At 35.8% G+C, this 20,571-nt stretch overlaps 1 protein-coding gene across 4 annotated transcripts in view; it reads left to right on the top strand.

The window, feature by feature from the left end:
* Positions 1-20,571, top strand: part of RAB28 (RAB28, member RAS oncogene family) — a 61,721-nt gene that overhangs the window by 15,460 nt on the left and 25,690 nt on the right. For all 4 annotated transcript variants that reach the window (XR_004240226.1, XR_004240227.1, XM_032109328.1 and 1 more), the window contains exon 4: positions 4,473-4,602. Coding sequence is in view for 2 of the 4 variants with exons in the window: in XM_032109328.1 (XP_031965219.1) it covers positions 4,473-4,602 (130 nt within the window). In the remaining 2 variants the exon portion in view is untranslated. The remainder of the gene's footprint in view (positions 1-4,472; positions 4,603-20,571) is intronic.

The raw sequence follows: 20,571 nt of genomic DNA, 5'->3' as shown, positions 1-20,571 counted from the left end.
AATTCAGTTTAGGGTTCCCCAGTGCAAGAAAGCCTTTAAAATATTGAAATAATTCGGGTGAAGGTTGCTACAAAGAAAGTGTATGTGGCTATGATGTGTAGCGCTTAGCATATGTGGTGCAGCTGGGATTTTAAACATCTGGTTTATAAAGTACACAAGCTTACAGATAAAGCAGATGATTTGGATCTGTTGCAGAAATTGTGTTCATCTGTGTATTCTTTAAATCTAAATAATTCAAACTACATGGGTGGAATTGTTTGTAACATACCTACAGTATGCATTGTGCCTTTATTCAGTATTTGCAGATGCCCATAACCTTGTTTAGATTTCTGTCTATTCAATCATTGTGAGATTCAGAAATCATAAGTGGCTGAATTCTTGTTTTTGTGCTCAGAAATCTATGTGTATGGTAGGCCTACTTCTAAAATCCTATGGCCAGCTGGAGATAGAAGTTTCGAGAATCTACAGCAATTGAAAAGATTATGGTCCACAGTTCACCTGATCTTGGTTGAAATTTGATCAGGATATCAAGAAGAGTAAGTGGAGCATCCGTCTATACTTCACTGCAAAAATTTGCCACTGGAGGTTTCCTTCTCCCTAATGAGACCTGAATCAATTCTCTAGGATAGATCTTTTTGTTGGGTTATTGCTAAGATGCCATATTTTGATTGAGATCCCCTATTTCTTGTGCCATGTTTAAAAGTAAGAATGGCAGATTTGAGCATGAGAACTTGCATAATTTGCTTGCATGGTTGCAGTTGGAGAAATTGCAATTCACTTGCTGTTGTGAAGCAGTTGCTTTCCCCCTGCCCATTTTTTCTCTGATGTTGATTATTTAGAACAATGTAATTGCTGCATCCCATCTCGGTAGCTGAATTTCAGTCATGGGGCAGAAGAACTCTGCAAGCTGTGGGGAAAAAAGAGCTCTTTGTTCTTTATAAATAAAAGGTGTTAATAATCAACACTGACTGAAAGCTCTTTAAAACTACCACATTTATCTCAGAATTGAGAGATGCTGAGAGTAATTGTGTAGTCCGTTGCCACAGCTGTACTGATAGACAGTAAATCATTCAATTATGGCAACTTAATCACATGTATCTATCTGAGTGACTATGTCCTCAGTATCAGCAAAGACAGCAGTGGTTAAGTATATGTGGACTGTAAGCTGCTTTCATTTGCAAAAAACTGTTTTCATCTGCACATTTCTGCAACAATTAAGTTGCTCTTTACTAAATTAATATTCTGTGACTAGAAAAAATACTCTAGAATTTTGGCCTGACTTATATTATTAATGAAAACTTGAAAGTTAATTTAGTTTCTTGATGCAAAAGTCAGTCATAAGAAGAGGGTAGCTGAGGATAAATAAAGAAGAAAACGTAAGTTTTTAATTATTGTTTTCTCCAGCTTCCTTTTATTGTGACAAGTCTTGACACAAACTTGACATAAACGCCTCTTAAATTTTGATTATCAGTATGAATATATTGCCTGGTTACAACATTTCCATATTAGCAGTTCAGTTTTGAAATAACACTGCTGCTGTTTGCATGGTAAATCTTTCAGAACCACTCCCATATCTTACCTGTAATTGCTGCCCCTACCCACATATTTAGTTTAAATTATCTTTAAAATCTGGCATATGCTACATCATAAATTGGCTTGTTAATAGGAGTACTGAAGACTCTACCTTCTCCAGGGAGCAGCAAATAATTTCTGCAATATTCTCAGTTTCCAGTGACCTATTTTTGAAAATGCTCTATAATTCCAAAACAAAAAGCACTCACATATGCACTAATGTAGGCAAAATGTCTCTCTCTTACTAGAGTGCAATTATGCAAGCAGGGACTATTTGCCACGTTGCTGGAGACTAGAGAATCAGTATGCTGTTCTTGGCATGTTGTCTACCATGTGTTTCAAACCTTTTTCATGGCAGGGAAATACACTACTTTTGTGTAAAAGTGCCAGTGTTAATTTTCCTCCTTAATTCCTCACACATAATAGGGAAACAACAGCTTTTATGCTATTTGGTCTGTACTCCATATACTGTAAGTTTGTGGAAAATATGATGTATTTTTTTGAAAGCAATTATGGGATTTCTCTGTTAAATAAAATAAAGGTAAAATAAATTTTAGCCATGGGGTTACAACCAGTCCTTCATTAATTATCTATGTCATAATAAGTTGCTTGTAGAGTGCTGTTGTGGTGAAAATCTAAGCAGAAAGTGTTCTTTATGACCTGGATGCCATGCTACCTTTTTTGCATCTCTATGATGTTATACCTGCCATCTTTGTTTCTTAAGTGTGGCAAATATTGAAAAGACTAAAAAAATGGTTAATGGAAGAATGTGCTTTAGAAGCAGTGTTTTAGATCACAAAGAAAGGGACGAAAAGGAAGTTAGGTCAGCTTTAGTTACAAACTTTGTTAAATGATTTCTTCCATGGTGAATCCACTGTGAATACCCTTTCATCCAAAGGGGTAGGTAGGCTACAGTTGTCTAGAGGACATGAAGCAGAGTACATTTTGATGAAGAATTAGTTAGAAAGAGTTGGCTAACCTTAAATGCTCACACTTTCTTATTTTTTTTTCATCTAACTTTGATTAGTGCTGAAGATGGTTTAGATAGTCTGCTCTTCTGCAAGCTGGTGAGAGAACTCAGCAGCTGGTGAAAGAAGCATTGCTGTGTGCTCTTTCTCATTTACAACTTTCAGCATTATGGCTGGCTTTTTTTTTTTAACCTGTACCATACCTATCCTTTAGATTGAGTTTCCTCTTTTCCACTGAGCATTTAGTAACACAAATACGACCTTGTTAGAGCAGAACTTAGATTGTGAAAGACAGTTACATATATGCCCAGACATTTGGGTAGTTATAAAAATAGGAGAAATTAACTGAGATTAACTTAGAGATGCAAGATATTAAGGAATAAATTGTACCAAAGTTGGAAGAGTGAAGTGGATGTTTAATATTAGATTTGATTGGTAAAGAAGGAAAGATAGCAAGGGAAAAGTGGGGTGTCATAATTCTTAATTTCCTTGAAGGAACTGATGAAAGCTGTTCCTCAGAAATTAATAGCAACTATGTAAGTATAAGGAAAAAAACTCAAGTTTGCCAAGGAGTTGTTAACATTGGAAGAAAAGAGATAGATTGGTATTGCTGTCATAGGAAAGTAGGAGTTGGAGGAATCTCAGTAGGATCTGTTGCCTTCCTTCAAAGCTATCCATGTGTAATGACTTCCAGCAACCTTCAAAAATTTCCAGGTTGGTAACTGTAATAGATGGTGTATTTCAGAGCTTTGCTATTCTTACAGTCTCCATAGGGATCTTTTTGTTTTTGTTTGTTTGCTTGTTTTTAGTGTGTATCCTTGCTATAATCTTCTTGCATTGAGTTAAACCTGTTGCTACATGTTGTATTGATCACAGATTCCTAAGAAAGTTCAGGGTGGAATGATGTTAGGAGGTGAGTAGTAAAACACTCTCTAAGTAGGGTCAACTGAGAAAAGGAACTAGGCTGCTCAAGGATTTATTGAGTTCCTTCTTGTAAACCTCTAAGGATGGAGACTGAGAACCTCTTTGGTCAACCTGCTTTATTTTCCTCATGGTGAAAAAGCTTTTCCTTAGATATTATTTGAATTTCTCTTATTTCAGCTTATACCCATTGAGTTTTATCCTGCCATGCACTACTGTGAAGAGCCTGGCTCATGGGTATGGGAAGGTTGCTTTTAGGTCCTCCCAGGGCTGCTTCCTCTCCATGCTGAAGAATTCGGGTTTGTTCATCTTTTCCTCATAAAACAAGTGCTCCAGCCTCTGCAGAGCAATCATCATCACTGTCTGCTTTGAGTATTTGTCACCTGTATCTTGGCCCAAAACCTCTGAAATATATGGGACTCCTTTTTTGACTTCTGACCATGTCTTTAGGTTCTCTTTTGAAAGTTTAAAGCTCACCAATATTTCTTATTTATCTTCTACAATACTGAAGGAATGGAATCCGACCTTTATCACCGAAAGATAGCAGAAACATGACAGACAGTTTGCAGAAATGTAAAATTGAACTGCCTTTTTTTTTTTTTTCCTGAACAAGGGAACAATGAAACTGCAACTAATACAAGTTAAAATAAAAGTCCTTCTCCAGTGTAATTATCTTCCTGTTAGTGTGAAATGCTATTTTGGGTTTTTCATAAAGCATATGCAGTTCGTAATATTTCTGATCTAACCAGTTGTGCTCTTCACTGTGTTGCCATTTTTTTCTACCATTGTAGTTTAGTTAACATGAATTTGGAACACATGAAATGCAGGACAAATGCTGTAATAACGTGTATACTATAGAAATTTATAATTCCTTTAACTGACCCTCAAATGATAGGCTGCCATTATTGTTAATGCTCTATTTTATGATAATAATAATTTAGATTCATGCAAATCTTACCATGTTAAATCCTTTTACAATCTGTAACATTTTAAACATGTCTTTTTATTTAGGGTATTCTCTTGGTTTATGATATTACCAATGGCCAGAGTTTTGAAAATTTGGAAGACTGGTATAATGTGGTAAAAAAAGTGAATGAAGAATCAGAAACACAGCCACTTGTGGCCTTGGTTGGAAATAAAAGTAAGTTACTCATATTTACATATTAATTGAAATACTCTGGATGTGGTTTGCTATTAAAGAAACGACATAAGGTATATATATTTAGCAAATGCAGCTAAATACTATCTTGTGTATTTTTGCAGCATACAGATGACATATTTGGGTATACTTCAGGATTCTGGCTCTGCACAGATAGGTTATGGGACTTGCTGCATCATACTTTGCCTAGCCTGCAGCCTCTCTCCCTGTGCTCTCTCCCTCTCTCCCTTGCTTGGAGAGCAGCACACAGGAGTAGAGAGCAACGTCACTCTCCCGTGTTTGAATTTGATAGGGCCCCAGGATATACCTATGGCATGCATCCGGAATGGAGAACTGGGAAGCATTCCTGGATGTAGTAAAAGGTATATTTCGTGATTCTGTGTGTTAAGAGACTGCCGGATTAACTACTGGTAAATGTTTAAAAAACTACACAATGCACTAGGCCTAATACTTAGGAGTTGCTTATCAGACTTTTTTTTATGTTACCTTGTTAACAATCCGGTTTAAACCCAGAAGAGCAAAGAAAATTAAGTCTCTGTATAAACCGGAAAGAACTTTGAAGGTTCAAAATACACTCAAAAATGAGATTAAAACCAAACGAGGTTAGATGTTGGTGCCAAAAATTTGATATATTTTATTTAATAGTAAAAGAGGCAAGGAGAAGGAAAGAGAAAAGAAAGAAACAGAAGTGTGCATGGGGGAGCGGGGGGACAGGGGTTAGGTGGAAGCACATCACCCATCCGAGGGTCCCAATGATGTCTCGTTGCTCCCCTCCATCTGCTCTGCTGGTGGTGAGAGTCCCCCGTCGCTGTGGCCACTCCGCGCCACGCCGCCACACGCCAAAGAGTACAGAGTCCAGTGGAATAATACACCTTTGGGCCAGGTGGGAACAGCTGGGTGCCTCTCCTGTCCCTTGCAACACTATGGGTCTGTTGCATCATCTCTGGTTCAGGGTCTGGGGACACCTTTGGGGGGGAGGGCTTTGATGGGCCATGTCACCCCCTCTGTCCTTCACGTGGATGTGGCTTTTTTCCCAAGTGAAGGGGCCCTCAGCTGGGCTCCTCTGCACAGCAGAGGATGGGCAGTCACTGTGCCTCTCACCAGAGGCTTTTCCGACACACACCCAAAGGCTCTCTCCCTTACCCTTTGGGTCTGTGTGAGCCTGGCAGCTGATAGCCCTGGGGCTGTGGTCTCTACTCCTGAGGTGTTAAGCCTGTGCTTTGTGAATGTCCCCAGCCCTGAGTTATTACTTTATCTTATCTTCATCAGTGAGCAGTCCATGGCCTCTCAGAGCCCCATTCAGGCTGTGGTAGTCTTTTCTGCAGCTTTTGTAATACAGTTTTGAAAGTCCTTCATGTTTAAGTCATAAATTGTAATATTTCAGTCTCTAACATACCTGTATACACATCAGGTGACTTTGTGTTGTTTTGGGGTTTTTTTACCCTCTCCTTTTTGTGATCACATCAGTATGATATAACAGTTTTCTCTGACCCCCAAAATACAAATAATCATCACCTAGTTAATTTCCTAGTTAGATGGATTCCCAGTTCCCCTGTTTCCAAGTAAATCTTATATCTTAATAGAAACATCCTTATTGGCATAACTGATGTCTTGATCCTGGCTCTCTTACCCCCTTTTCTGCTGAAGATGATAAAAGCAACATATAAAAATTTTGGAAACAAAGTGGTAGAAGTTGATTTTTTTTTTTTTCACTTTCCAAGTAATTTGTTTCCACATTACAGTGACCATGTCATGAACAAACCTGAGAAAAGGACCTTATCCAGCAAGTTAGAATTGTTTAAAATCATTTGAAAACAATGTAGAGACAACGCTTTCATTCAGAACCATTAACTGTAGTATTGCTACAGTGATGCTGTAACATTTTATGACATTAATTGGGAAAGACTAATTTCCTGTGAAGAAAACAGAGAAGGTCTTAGAGTTACAATATATATATAGCACTTCTGAAAGTATAACACAGACTGTATTGTACTCTAGCAAACCAGAGTCAATAATACAGATTCTGTTGAAATTCGAATTAAAAATATTTTTCAGTGGTTTCTATTTTGCCCCAGAATTTGACTTCCCAGCTGGAATTCTGTAAATCTTACAAAGTATTTGCAGTAAGATACACTGTAACATAGGATAAAAAATGTTCCTTTGCTGAACTGACACAATAGATGTAGAAAATGATACAGTGGTTTCCATTTTGAGGCATTTTATTTCTGTTGTTTTTCACATATACATGCCTGCAAATCTTTTATATCCAGGCATTTCCTTGGGAGCATATGGAAATAGAGTCTGGTTTCCTAGGTGAATTTTCATATAAAGGCTGACAGTGACTAGTGAAAGGGCTTTAATTTTATGAAAACAGCAGCTGAAGGAACTGTGCTTGCTGCCTTGTTTTCCTTCAGAAGCTGTGTATAAAGAAAAACAGCAAAAATATTGATTTCATGTGATGCTAAGGATGTTTGTTGCTGTTGCACATGTTGAGCATGCAGGGGATACTGTTTACAGAGGGGTTTTTTTTTTGCTTTATTTTTATTTTAGCATGATAAAAGTTAAATTTTAGAAGTGTATTGGTTTTCTAAATTCTGTAGTAGGATAAGAATACCTAAGAAGGCTTCCACCCCAATACTAAAAAATTAGTGGCCTGTGAGAGGAAACTGTAGGCAGGTTCCTGTTGTTACATAAATAGAAAACAAGGTGTTTATATAGAAGCATGGTGTTGACTCTCACGTATTATGAAAAGATAAAACTACTGGTACTAACAAATTATTGAGGAAGAATCTGTTCAACTTCTTTACTTCGTAAGTGATAAGACACTCATATACAATGCAAGAGCAATAATAGGTTAAGAGCCAGGAAAAGCCATTTGATGAATTGATGAACTTACTTGACCTCATGCATCATTCAGGAGAAATACTCCGGCGAGTGGTTTCTGTCTCAGGATTGCACTTGGTTTTTTTGAGCTTTTGCTTTTAGGAAAATATCCAGGTAAGCTCACCGAAAGACTAGAAATGTCAATATCCACAGGCAAGTTATTCTAACACTTAGCTTTCTTTCTGATAAAAGCTTTTAAAAATTGCCAAGTATGCAGTTATTTTCATTCATAGCGACTGGAAAGCTTTGGGCCAGTATTTAGATACCTTGATAAGAATTTGGAAACAGCCTCTGTTTTGAAACTTTGGGCTAAAGTTAGTTCCTTAACTTGGGCTTAGGCTGTCCTTTGTCTGTTTCCTCATACTGATACTGTCTGAAATACATGTGTGTTTCTTCCATTTTGGGGAGATATACCTGGATTCTTTCTATGAATAAAGTTATAGCTTGGAAGAAAGCAAAAATATTTTTCTACACAGTATGATATAGAAAACTGTACACTTGAATTCTATTAAAGGAAAATAATTTCCTTGGGTAATTTTATCATTGAAAGTAAATTATTTAATATATAGCAGATATGGTGCATAATTGTTTACTACTGTTAAGTCATGCAATATTATAGATAATTAATTAGTGGTTTCTAGTATCAATTTGTAGTCATTCTGTTAAATGTTAAGTTTGTGGGGATCTCTTGAGTATTCCATAAAACTTGAAGAAATTGTTCAGTGCTGATTTAAATGAATCAGTGCTTGTTTTCACTGTTCTGGTTTATTGTACATTGCAATAGATTAGCAGCATGAACACAGTAAGCTGCTGTGTCTGTTGAAAACATGATAATTAACTTCAGAGTGGTGTCAATATATTAAAATGTCCTATTATGATTGTAAGAGATTACGAGTTACTCATGAAACATTGGAAAGGTTATTTCTACTTAAAAAGCTCCAATCAGTTGCTGGTCTCTCATCCATCAGAGATTTATTTGAAAACAGTAGAGTGATATGAATTGACATCTAAATTCTGGACCTTCCCACCTCTCTTTTTTATTTTGTTTTTTCTTTTTTTTTTTTGTTTGTTTGTTTTGTTTTGGGGTTTGTTTTTTTTTTTGTTATTCAGTAGTAGCTAAAATGAAGGACTGTCATTGCCCTAATTAATTTTTATTAAATAAAAGTTAATTTATTTAAATAATTTATTAAAAATAATTGGGAGAAGAAGAGCTTCAGAGATGCAGACGTCTGTTGTAAAGCCAGTACTTTATTTAAGGTGGCTGGAATCCTCCTGGGTGCTTAGTTTCAGTTTTCATTCTTTTTTCCTTCCTGTACATTTTTTCTTTTATTTTCATAGCCTTTCCTACATGTTTGGCCAGAGAGAGTAGAAAACTGATTTGAATCAAGATCTTGCCCAGACCTGATTTCTGCACCTATGTTCAATTACCAGTTAGTTCTCTGTCTTTCCACAGGTTTTTGTCGGTGCATTTGGTGAACAACAGAAGGAATTATAAAATTTGATGTAGAACTATTTTTTCCTATTAATTATAAGTCATAAGATCTTAATAATCCTGAACTTTACAGCTGATACTGAATCTTAAACTTGACTTTCCTAGTAACTTACGTTGGGTCATTTTATTCTTATTTAAAATAAAGTATATTTGAAGTGTGCTTATTTCTGTGTTGCTAATACCACTTGAGTTGCACTGCTAATTGGGGAGTAAACCTTAGTGTTAATTTTAACTTGTTTTCAAGTTTCCATGCAATAACTTAAAACTTCTGTAGCTATGTTTCTGTCAAATACTTTGATTTGTATAGTATAAATGAAACTATAGTTATCAAGTGAATAAATTGTGTTTTGTGCACTTAGCATCTTTGCTTAAATTAGTTATTGATAAAGTGCAGTGATCACAATGGATCTTCTAGTCATTAAGTGTGAATTCGAGAGGGTTTACTGTGTTTTGTATGATTGATGTGTTTTCTTCCTTTCTACCTTCACTGTTTGATGTATTTTCTTTTGCACTAATCTATAAGCAGTCTCCTCAAGTGTCATACCAGCATTTTCAGTGGATATATTGTAAACAAAAATTAACCCAGGTTGCATGGGAGCTATACTCATTTTGATTTATAGCTACCAAGATGGTCTTAGGGCGGTGGTTATCTGTAGCTTATATAGGGGGTAGGAATTATCAGGTACCGGTGTATAGTGGCTAGATGAATTATTTCTGTTCTTAGAGATATTAACCAGATCCACTCCTCAATAAAGACTAATAACTCAGATTTTTAAACAGTCTTCATGACAGATGAGGGCACAGAAGAGAATGCATCAACAGTAATTAAGAATGTTGACCGTTTGTTCGTCTTAGCCATGATTAATTGATCTTGGAGTGCTATCTCTGAACAGGAAGTGGTATGCTGTTACATTGTGAAGTTTAAAGGTTACATTTCAGTGTACCCTTTAACTTGCCTTTACATACAACATAAAATGTTTTTGCCTATCTTATCTGAGCACAGAAAGAAACGTATTCCAGCCCAGATACAAATTAATGTTTGGTGTACAGTGTACTAATGTGAATCTGGCTGGTCATGGGACTTGCCCAGTCTGCTTTTAGACTCTGTTGCTGCATTATATACTTAGTCTCCCCAGTTGTACTCAGAAAATTTCTTCATTAATACTCACTTTGATATTCTGGCTTATTAAAATTCAGAGCTATGCATTCATTCTCTTATCCCTCCCAACCTCCCCCGGTTTTCTGTTCTTGCTTGCCGTGGGCTTGCCCTTTTTAGGGCCTTCACTTGTAATTACGACAAGTGTTGAGCATCTAATCCAAAGACCCCCGTTCTTTAGAGTCTTATGCCTGATTAAACTAAAGTTCCTGTATGCCTGACAGCAGGTCTGGTCACTTGAGCCTTACACATGCTCTTGGGATTGGAGGGTAAACTACTTATATGTAGAGACTCCCTTAAAAAGAAAACCTTGTCCTGTGGTACAGTCAATTTACCAACTCATTTGAATAAATGTAGAATGATACCCTGTTTCAAAGTATGTATAGAATGTTTGTCTCAACCAACTTGTAAGATTAATAGAAAATTGCAGTCTTATGGATTTGTTTGTTTCAATGGTCAGGTAACTTTATTAAAAATTACTTTTAACAACAAACTTTAATTAATGGAAGGGAAAACTACCGGCACAAATGATCTTTTATTCACCATAATATTGTATTTCCAACCCAGTGTCTCTATGTGCTCTGTATTACTTTAGCAGTGGGAGCAACGTAGAAACACACAATTTGAGTGAGAAAATTACCTTGCTTGTCTGAGAAAGCATCTGTCTTGCAAGATTTTGATTCTAAATCATGCTTGGCTTAACATTAATAGTGCTGGCTACCATCCGTGCTGAAGAGATCTATTTAATTATGTCTGTTAAATTGCCATGTGGACAAGTCTACTAAACTGTGATTAGTAGAGCTTGAGCCTCAAGTACTGTTCTTTAGAAAGGATCTGAGCTCACAGAACATTATACAGAACAAAAGAGGGAACATGTATTGCTCTTGTGTAGTATTTACCTTGCCATATTCTATTTGCTGTGAAGGGAAAACACCTGGCAGGAAAGATCACAAAGACCTGTGCATATGTATTCCATTCTGGCTCCGGTCTTCATGGGATTTGCTGTGCTAAATGTATCTGTTGCAAGGGGTTGCAAATCAGCCCATGTTTCGAGCCTTCTTCAGAATCCTTCACAAAATGATCTCTTAGGGGGGAAGGCAGTGAACACAGAAGCTGATAAGTAACCTGATTAAAGGCAAATTTTTAGACTTCTGGACTTTCTTACAGTGCTGCAGCCATTATTGAAGCATGTATACAGTGTAGGTTTTGATGGTGGCTCTTAAAAACCGAGTGGCCTCTGCCAGAGTACCCATAAAAAAAAAATAAAAAGACTAGAAAGGTCCTTTCTCTCATGCTGCTGAAAAGATAATTAATAATCCTTATCAAATGCCTGTCTTAAACCAGATAGCATTAGTTAGTAGTGAGCTTGCTTTTTCAATCTGGGGTTCATTACAGGGTTGAAGCTGAACAATATACATGACTTGCACACAGAATATATATTACTGTCATACCACTTGTCTAAGTTTGAGATTTTTTTAGCTAGACAGAGCTCTGATACACCTAAACAGGTGTAGTTCTATGAAAATTAATGAATTTGCATTTATTTGAACTGGGCCAGTTTAGGTATGTGCGAACTATTTGCAGAAGATATTTTCTCATTTGGGTTATACAGTGCTTTAACAAGAAAGTGAGAATAGTTGTGAGCTATTCCAACTAATAAGCAGTTCTTATGCTACACTTTTTTTATTTTAGTGACTATGAATAAACTGGTTTCTTCTTCCTACATGTAAAATCTTGAGGCTGCACTTGAGGTTTTTGTTTTATGCACTTGAGTTTTGCCTGCTATGACTAACCAAGAGCCACAACCAAGTTCAAGGACCTGGTAGACTGTTGTTAGTGTAGCTGGAGCTCAAACATCAGTGTGACAGAAGTGCCAGTAAATAATATATTCTCATTCCCTAACCGTTATGCTTAAATTCAGAAAAATCTGTAGAGGTGTCACCGAAAAATGCAAATAGAGGTAAACTGTTTAAATACAAAGGTTAGAACAGTATATGTATCATATTTTTATAATAATACACAAATGAAATGGTGAGAGATCTCTTACTGTTTCCATGGATTTTGTCTGTAGTTTATTTAGCAATGTAGACATACGTCCAATAAAAAAGATGCTGCATAAACTATAGTCCAGGCTGAATGTGCTTCTGTTTTTGGTTTAGGTAGAAATGTTTTTTCTGGCTGCGTCCTTCATACTTAGGTCTTCTTACAACAAATGGAAAGCCCTTAATTGTACCTAAGGGAATAGTTAATCTACAGTGGACATATGGTGGACAAAAGCTGAGTCTAGTAAATGAAAAAAATTATAAACAGAAAATGTGTGAATGTCTGCACAGTCTGAGAGTCATGGGAGATATTGTGCTGTTGGATTGGAGCTTATTTTAGGTTAATTTGCTATTCTTTTCTATTAGTATATTAATAGAAGTCAGTGGAGCATAATATACATAGTTTTAAATCCCAGTCAAATTCATGTCTGTTTTATTGGATTGAAAAAAATACTTGTTTTTAAAGCAGGACAGAATTTCTTTTTTTTTGCCAGTGGTCCTGCTCCTATCTTTGCCACATGACATAAATGCAGTTTTGATTTCATTAGTGGAGGGAAGCTCTCTGAAATTTTTAAAAGTTACAACTTTTGATTGGGCACAGTTAATCAGTGTTAACCCTGAGCAGCTCTTGGGCCTTATGGATTCAAGCATTATATGTGGTTGCACTGCTCCAGCAAAAGGTTAAGTATTAATGGAAAATGTTCACAGCTCTTTTACTCAAAGAAAACATGTTACTTGTAAGTTTTCTTTTGATTTTACTTTTACAGTTACGTTGAATGTCTTCATTCATTTAGCCATCCATAAAGCAAATATTGTTGCACATGCAGTGGATAATAAGTCTTTTTAGGACTACTTGTGTGGTATGTCACAGATCATTAACTGCAAGTAACCACCTGACTTGAGGGAAGTCTGGAAGCATCATTACAGTGAAGTAAGCTTTTATTTCTGTATCACTGCAGCACATTGATTTGTAGGAATGTCTCCATTAGCTACTGTGGAAATATATTCTCATATATTATTATTGAAGGAAGTTGATGAGAGAGGATAACCAAATTTCGAGTGTGAATAGGGCATTAATATTAGGATTTTGGACAAAATGGGGAAAAAGACAAGCGCTATTGTAGCATTATTTTCTATTTAAAAGCTAGATAAGTCAGTAAACTAACCTTTTTTTAAAGCTTCAGAGTTTCAGAGTCAGACTGATTAATATAGTAACAGTTGTACAGTGTTTATGTGTACTCTGCAACTTCAACTGAAATGCATGTAGTAGTTGAATATATTTAATACCCTATATGGGCAGAAAGTGTGGAAGAGAAATTTATTCCTAATCAGCAGGAAAAACTTAAACTTTTTCTATTTATTTTAGTGAACAAAAAAAAAGAAAACCAACCTCTTATTGGAAGTAAGCAGTTATTATTCCAGTTCAATTTAGAGAATAAGGGATAGTCTGTGCTAATATGGGGAATAATCATAATGGATAACCTTCATTCTCTTAGTGGTATAGTATAAATGATGTGCATGCAGATTTACGAACAAAGAAGAAGAATTATGGGAAATGCATTGTATATATATTTTTTAATTGTGTAATTGTCATGTTTATTGGAGTTTTGCAAGAGAAGTGGAAATTAATGCTACCGTTTCAAGTTTAGTCCACAGTTACAGCTCCATTCCTGAGATGTTGTGGATTTATGATGCCCATTTCAGTACAGGAACATGTGTACTCTGCTAAATGTGTGGCTTTTTTGATAGAGCTTTAAGCATATTAAACACTTACGGTTACGAGTTCTTCATTGTTCCAGTATTTGAGAAGGTATGTCTTGATGAGGTACCAGTTGTGCTGCAGTTTCGTTCTGGTATCTACTTCAGTGTGTTTTATAGATCATTTAAAAAAAAATAAAAAAAGATATTTCACTACTTCTGTGTGTGTAATATGAGACCGTGAAGGTGTTACCATGGGAGTAACTACTAAGCCAGTATGGAACAGATCACTCAGATAAGCCTGGTGGTTAAATGCAGACAGCATTGTTGTTATTGTTGTTATTGTTGTTATTTACACTCTGTGCTTCCAGCCATTGTGATTTGGAGGGTAACTTCAAAAAATGCTTGTTTTCAAGAGAGAGATCTAAGACCCTGTAGCATTAAATTCAGTTAAAAATCAATTAAGATTTACTGAAATGTGTTGGTTAAGGAGGGTGGAGTACAGTCAGGATGAATGGTAAATTAGTAATCTAATTTATTTGTTTAAAATAAGGTCTTAATAGAGGAGGGCTTTATTTTATGTACATTGCACATAGTTTCTGTTTTAAAAATGCTGAGTTCCCTATGAAATTTTCATGATACATTTTTGATTTTTTAAATCTATTTTTTTTCAGAAGTAGTGCTTAAGATAAACATTTCTGTTGTTTACATGGGTGTAAATTTAGAGCACATTTAGTGAGCTCCTCCAAGTTTACTCTGGTGTTTTCATGCTAGCCCCTAGTTTATAATATTCTTTTGGATTACCTTTTTTATCTGTATACTATGAGGGTTTTCTTGGGCTGTTAAGTATTGTCCAATACATTTACCTAATTATGTGTGGTAACAGGAATATATCATACTAGTATAATACTAGTATGTGATGGTAGAATTCATTAAAGTTTTGAAATATATGTACAGAAAGAGCAATAACATTAGCTCTTTCTGACTTTGACTGGAGAACTCAATCATACCTGGGTTATACCATTTAAAAACTGCCATCAGGACCATTGCTTTTTGTTTCAAATGCTAAACAAACAGTAATTTAAAAAAAGCTGCAGACTAAATAGTTGAATGAAACACACAGAATAGTAAAAGGTCTTGAGAAAGGCTTGCTTTGGAAAAATACAGGGATATAGTCAGTATGCATATTGAGAGTAACTTTAAATTGTTGGATTTTGCAACCAAGCTTTTTTTTTGGGGTAGATAATTTAACCTGAAGGCTGGAGAACCCAAGATTTGTACAGATAGCACACCTTTGATACTGTGGACAGAAAGAGAGACACTCAGTTCCTAAAATCTTACTTTATACATTTACAGGAGACTTTGGAAAGTAATTGCTGTAGGCATGCAGAAGGGAGTGGATAGGAGTTGTTGGTCATGCTGTTAAGTTGAACTGTTTCAAAAATATTTTTATGTTCTGCTTATGACACAGAAAATGGTGGCATTTTGGAGTCTACTTCTCAATCCCCCTTCGAAAGCATTATGGAAAATCTTGACATATTTTGTTGTGAAGGTGCCACTGCGATGGCTCAAGGGATGAGCATTTTTTATGCTTCTCTTCCTTCTTCATTCTCCTACAAGCTTTGCTCCTGATGCTATGGGTAGAAAGGCTGGTTTTGTTTTATTTTTCCTGTTATATCTTCCATGTTGTAGGTCTGCCTTCCCCTTAGGTATGATAGGACTTCATGGGAGTAATGCACCATGGATACTGTCCAACTGGCAAATATAAACTTAGGGGAAAATAACAGTGTAAGACAAGCAAAAAACCCCTTCTCACGAGGCACCATACTGATCTTTTTGAATCAAACTGTTTTGTTCTCTTGGTTGGAATTTTTTTTAGGGAGTTAGTTTTATATGGAAAAAGGAATCTTTTTGAGCAGAAAAAGTAATTTTCAGTGCAATAAAAAAGCCCTAGTAGTTCTGACTGATGATTCTGAACTAGTTCAGCTGTAGAGAATTTCCAGAGTTTTTGAGTTTAATTCATTGTTTAATTCTAAGTATACTGTAGTGGTAGTTTATTTTAATAACATTACTCTGTGTACTTGCAGATGCTGGAGAAGAGAAGCCTAGTCTGCTTGTATTGTAATTCTGTGAGGTTGAAAATGGTTCAGTGTTAAGAGTACTGACAGTTCTTTCCCAGTAATATTCAGTAAACACTGCTTTAAAGAAAATTCCTAGAAAGCACTATATAAAGCAGTTCCAAAATATTTTATTTCTTATATTGTCTCAAGCTGCACAGTAGAAGTAAAGGAAACAATATAATGAAAGAATAAAGAGCAGTCATTGTAGAGATCTCTATTGCCAGCTAATATACCTCCTAATTAATAATTTTGCAGTTTTCTTGGGCTGGCTTTTTAAAGTACATGTGTTAAGATGACCTGCTCTGTAACTTACTCTGTAAGTTTTGCAGTTTTATTTTGGGAATGGTGTATACAAAAGTTTATTAGAGAATGGTTGCTAGTGCAGTTGCATGTTTCAGTGGTTGATCACTAGGGCAATAATGCTGGTTTCTGAGCACAGCCAGTACTTTTTCCAGCTGCTTTATAGTGATATCTTGAAGCTTAAAATGTAATCTATATGGGTAAGCCACAAAAGCCACTATATATTAAAGCAGACTCTGACAGTAAATCAAAATTGAACAGCTGGCAACACTACTAAAGTCATAAACTTATTTATTAAAAAAACTAAACAGAAGAATTATATTAAAAAGAGAGGAATATGTTCTACAGACCAGTGGATATAGCTTAAAACCTGGAAAGTGCTGCAGATTAAGGGCCCAATTTATGAACATCTGTTCTGGCAGTTTCTCTGAGATTCTCATGTTCTTTACAATAAAAGTGTGAAACATGTTTTTCCCCCCATACTAATCATGCTTTTCTGCAGTTCATAAAACTTGCATTGAGCCTTATGCAACTGGGCCTGTCTGCTTTACACACTTGCAGAGTAATTACTATTCATGAAAGAGCACTATAGCAACGTCACAATCCCACTGTATACACTTATCCTCACTTGTTCCAAGCAGTCTCATTGCCTTCAAAAGCACTGAAACAAGACTTCAGTTTCCTTCATATTTTCAAGCTTAGAGCATGGCAATGAACTAATAATGGAAGCAGGACACTAGAAAGCAAACTGCTCAGAAAAATATCTTGTATATTGTTTCTCTAAAATTGAAACATACTTACAGATCCACTGTTTTGGTCTTTCACCGTCACCAAAACACTGTTAACTCCCCTTATCTCTTAATTTTGAAGTAAATGATCGTAGAAAGATTATTTTAATTGTGATGTTTACATGGAGTAGTACCCTACTCTTTTGTCATATTGACAGCTTTAAGATTTGATCAGCTTTGAGAAGGAACTGAAGAATCATAAATTTAAAACTGAGTGTCTAGTTCCATTGTCAGTGGTACTGTTTGGCCTTTAATGTCAGTATGACCAAGATTTGTTTCAGAGATTTTAGCCATAAGCCTTGTTTTATAATTAGGCTTGATCTGCACAGCTCAGGTCATAATATTTTGTTCTCTGCCTCTTACTTCATGTCCAGTAATTCAGACTGAACTAGAACAGATCATTTTGAAAGGCCATCAATTTTTCTGAAAAGCAGTACTGACTGCTAACATCCTAAGCTCTGCTGCCATTGGTAAGCAAAGTCAGGTTCTTGACAAAGTCTGTGATTAGGAAACCACCGTGTAGAAAGAACACTGGGAAAACATGCAGTAAAACCACTTTCCTTGTCCTTAACAGATTATATTGCTTTATTGATGGAAATGGTTACTTCTCATTTGAATGCTTTATTTTCATTTGAATTTGATTACTTTCACTCTGTTATGCCTTATTTATTAGGTTGCAAGACCTAAAAAAAAGCTTTTGTAGTTGTTTAACCTGAGGGGGAACATTTCCAGCTAAGAATTCTCAGGACAGGAAAATTTCTGTGTACCTTTGGGAGCTACCTTCTCGTAAGTTTAGGCTCATACTAACTGACAGTAGGGAAAAGAAAGGATTTCTGGTAACCTTTGGACAAAGAAATCTCTTGTAGTAGCAAGGCATTTTCTGTTTCTATGCCAGCCATTTTGGAGCATTTTATAGCATGGATGCATCTCTGTCCTACTGGTAGTGTGTATCCATTTCTGAAGTTACTTGGCCAATTTTTTCTCCAGCTCACTTGTGGAATATTAAGCAACTGTATATTTCAGCAAAATGTATATTGGTCACTGATAGTTCCTTCTGTCTTTTCATTGAGTGATACTCTTATGGTTAGTTTATGTATATTTGTAGTGCTGAGGACAGTACTATTAGGAACTAAATCAAAAAGTGACTTATAATCTTCATCATTATGGAATTTAAGTTTCCTTTCTGCTCTAATACAAAACGTGAATTTTTTCACTCTGAATCATTTTATCTGCAAGTGGTATATGGTATATTAATATCAGTTCTTAAAGCATTAGGGTTTTTTTTGTAGAAGGGTCAGAAACATTTATGCTATATTTGCTATATCATTGTGTTTACCTGTGGTGAGTTTTTATTTTCTACTTTTGATTTCTTAAAGTGCACAAGTGTAATTTATGTGCACCTGCATAAAATGTTTCACCTGTGACTGGGGTTTCATTTGTTCAACTTGATTTGTGCCTTGGATTTAGCAAGGAGCTAACACAACAGAAATCAAGGCTTTGTATCATCAAAGACAATATCCCAGAGGATATTGTCCCAGAGGAAACCCAGGAAGGGATCCAGGTTGCAATATTTTTTATTAGACCTAACTAGAATGTTCTGGATTTCTGGTTTTGATTAGCTCAGATTTTCATATTTATAGTGACCCTCTTGTATGTGGGTGGACAAGGGAGGCAAACAAATGACTGCATCACTGTAATTTTCCATCTGCCTCTCTCTCTTAGGCTCTGCTGTCCAGGCTGGATTACTTGTCTCTCTTCTTCCACTTTTTCATCTTCTTCATACTCTTTACACCTAGTCCCTGGTGCTTGGTGCAAAGGGAATGAATGCTCTTAGTGTTGTTGGCTTTGTTTTCATCCATAGATGACCTGGAAGTGTTGCTTCATCAGCCCAATATAGACACCAAGGTTTTTTTTGTTTGTTTTTGTTTTTTTTTTCTTTTTCTTTTCTTTTTCTTTTTTAATGGTTATGTTTTGAGAAGTGTAGCTTACTTTGCATACTTTTTCACTGTATTAGACATCTTATAGAAGTTCTTTGAATAAACTTGATGGATGAACTACTAAATTCTTTTGGTTTAGGTAGTAGCTCTATTAGTGTACTGAAGAAGATTGCTTTTGGAGCTGTTACCATCTACAGAGTACATAATCCATGTGAATTAATGTGGCATTTCCTTCATAATCCTATGAATTTTCTGCCTTAGAACTCCTTTTATGTTTTTTTTTAAGAGCTTTAGTAGAATAGACCTTTAATATGTGTCGATATCCAGAATTGTTATGTTTTCATAGTGTGCTTTTGTGCTTAACATGTACAAATAGAAATAAACTGTGGCGTTTTTATTCTTTCTGTGGGTTTTTTGTTTGAATTTAGTAACTAGTGCTGTTTATTAAGTAATTAGGCCAAGAAGGCAGAATTTTTATGAGTATACTGGTGCTTAGAAATGGAGACTACTGTCTGGTGACACTTTCAAATGTGGTTAAACCGTTGCCTAGTTGACTGGTAGTTGCTTTAGTACTTTAAAAAGTGCCCCAGGAATGCCTGCTTTCATGTTTCAGTCTCTCAGTACCATTGCAAATGTGACTCCAAATGTTTAATTCTTCCAAGAAACATCTAAATGCAGGGGAAGTTCAATTCTTTTGATAACCAAACCAATAAATATATGGCAATATTAGTGAGCTAGTTCTGACTTGAGTGTCTTGAGTTTCTGAGTTTCTAAATTAATTTGGGAATAACATTGGAACCTGTGAACCCACTTCATTCTGGAATTAATTTTAGGATTGGTCTGAGGGAAAAGCATAGTAGACATCACAATTCTATTATATTTGCAAAATACAATTTATTTTAATTTTGGAAAATGTTTCTGAAGAAACATGGAGTTAACTTCTCTTCAGCTAATAAAATCATTTGAGTGTGGTGTGCACTTAGTGTTGGGAAACTTACTTTGTGTGTTTACTCTACCTCACTTCTTGTTCTGGAATTCTTTTCCCTAGCATCAGCACAGCTGCATCATCCATTTCCACAGTCCTTTTAACCTCCACTTTTAATTAAAAAAAAATTAAATCAGATGCTGTTTAAAGCTTCCCATTTAGTTTTGGGAAAATAAAAGTTCACATCTAGCTTAGACGTGTGTGAACAGCTGTTAAAAGCCACAAGCAAAACGATACTTATAAAAGTGGTGGGGGGAATTTTAAGAGCAAGCTGCCAGTTTGACTGTACTTTTCAATAGCTCTTCACTTTCAGCCAAATGGTTTTAACAATTATTTTCTTTGAAAAAAACCCTTTTTTATAGAACCAGCAGCCCAAGCAGTTAGGCCAGTGGTAATAGGAGGCAAGTTGCCATTTCTCTTTAACTTTTTATGAAATTTTTCTTTGAATCTGAGGAAATTGCTCATTAGAGAGGTTGGAGGGGCTGATGTCCACCCGTGCCCACCCACCATGTAAGTACATCTGTCCCCATTTGATTCTAATGACGGATCT

The sequence above is a fragment of the Corvus moneduloides genome, chromosome 5 (assembly GCF_009650955.1).
Source record: "Corvus moneduloides isolate bCorMon1 chromosome 5, bCorMon1.pri, whole genome shotgun sequence".
Lineage (NCBI taxonomy): Eukaryota > Metazoa > Chordata > Aves > Passeriformes > Corvidae > Corvus > Corvus moneduloides.
This window is presented reverse-complemented; position numbering and strand designations above follow the sequence as displayed.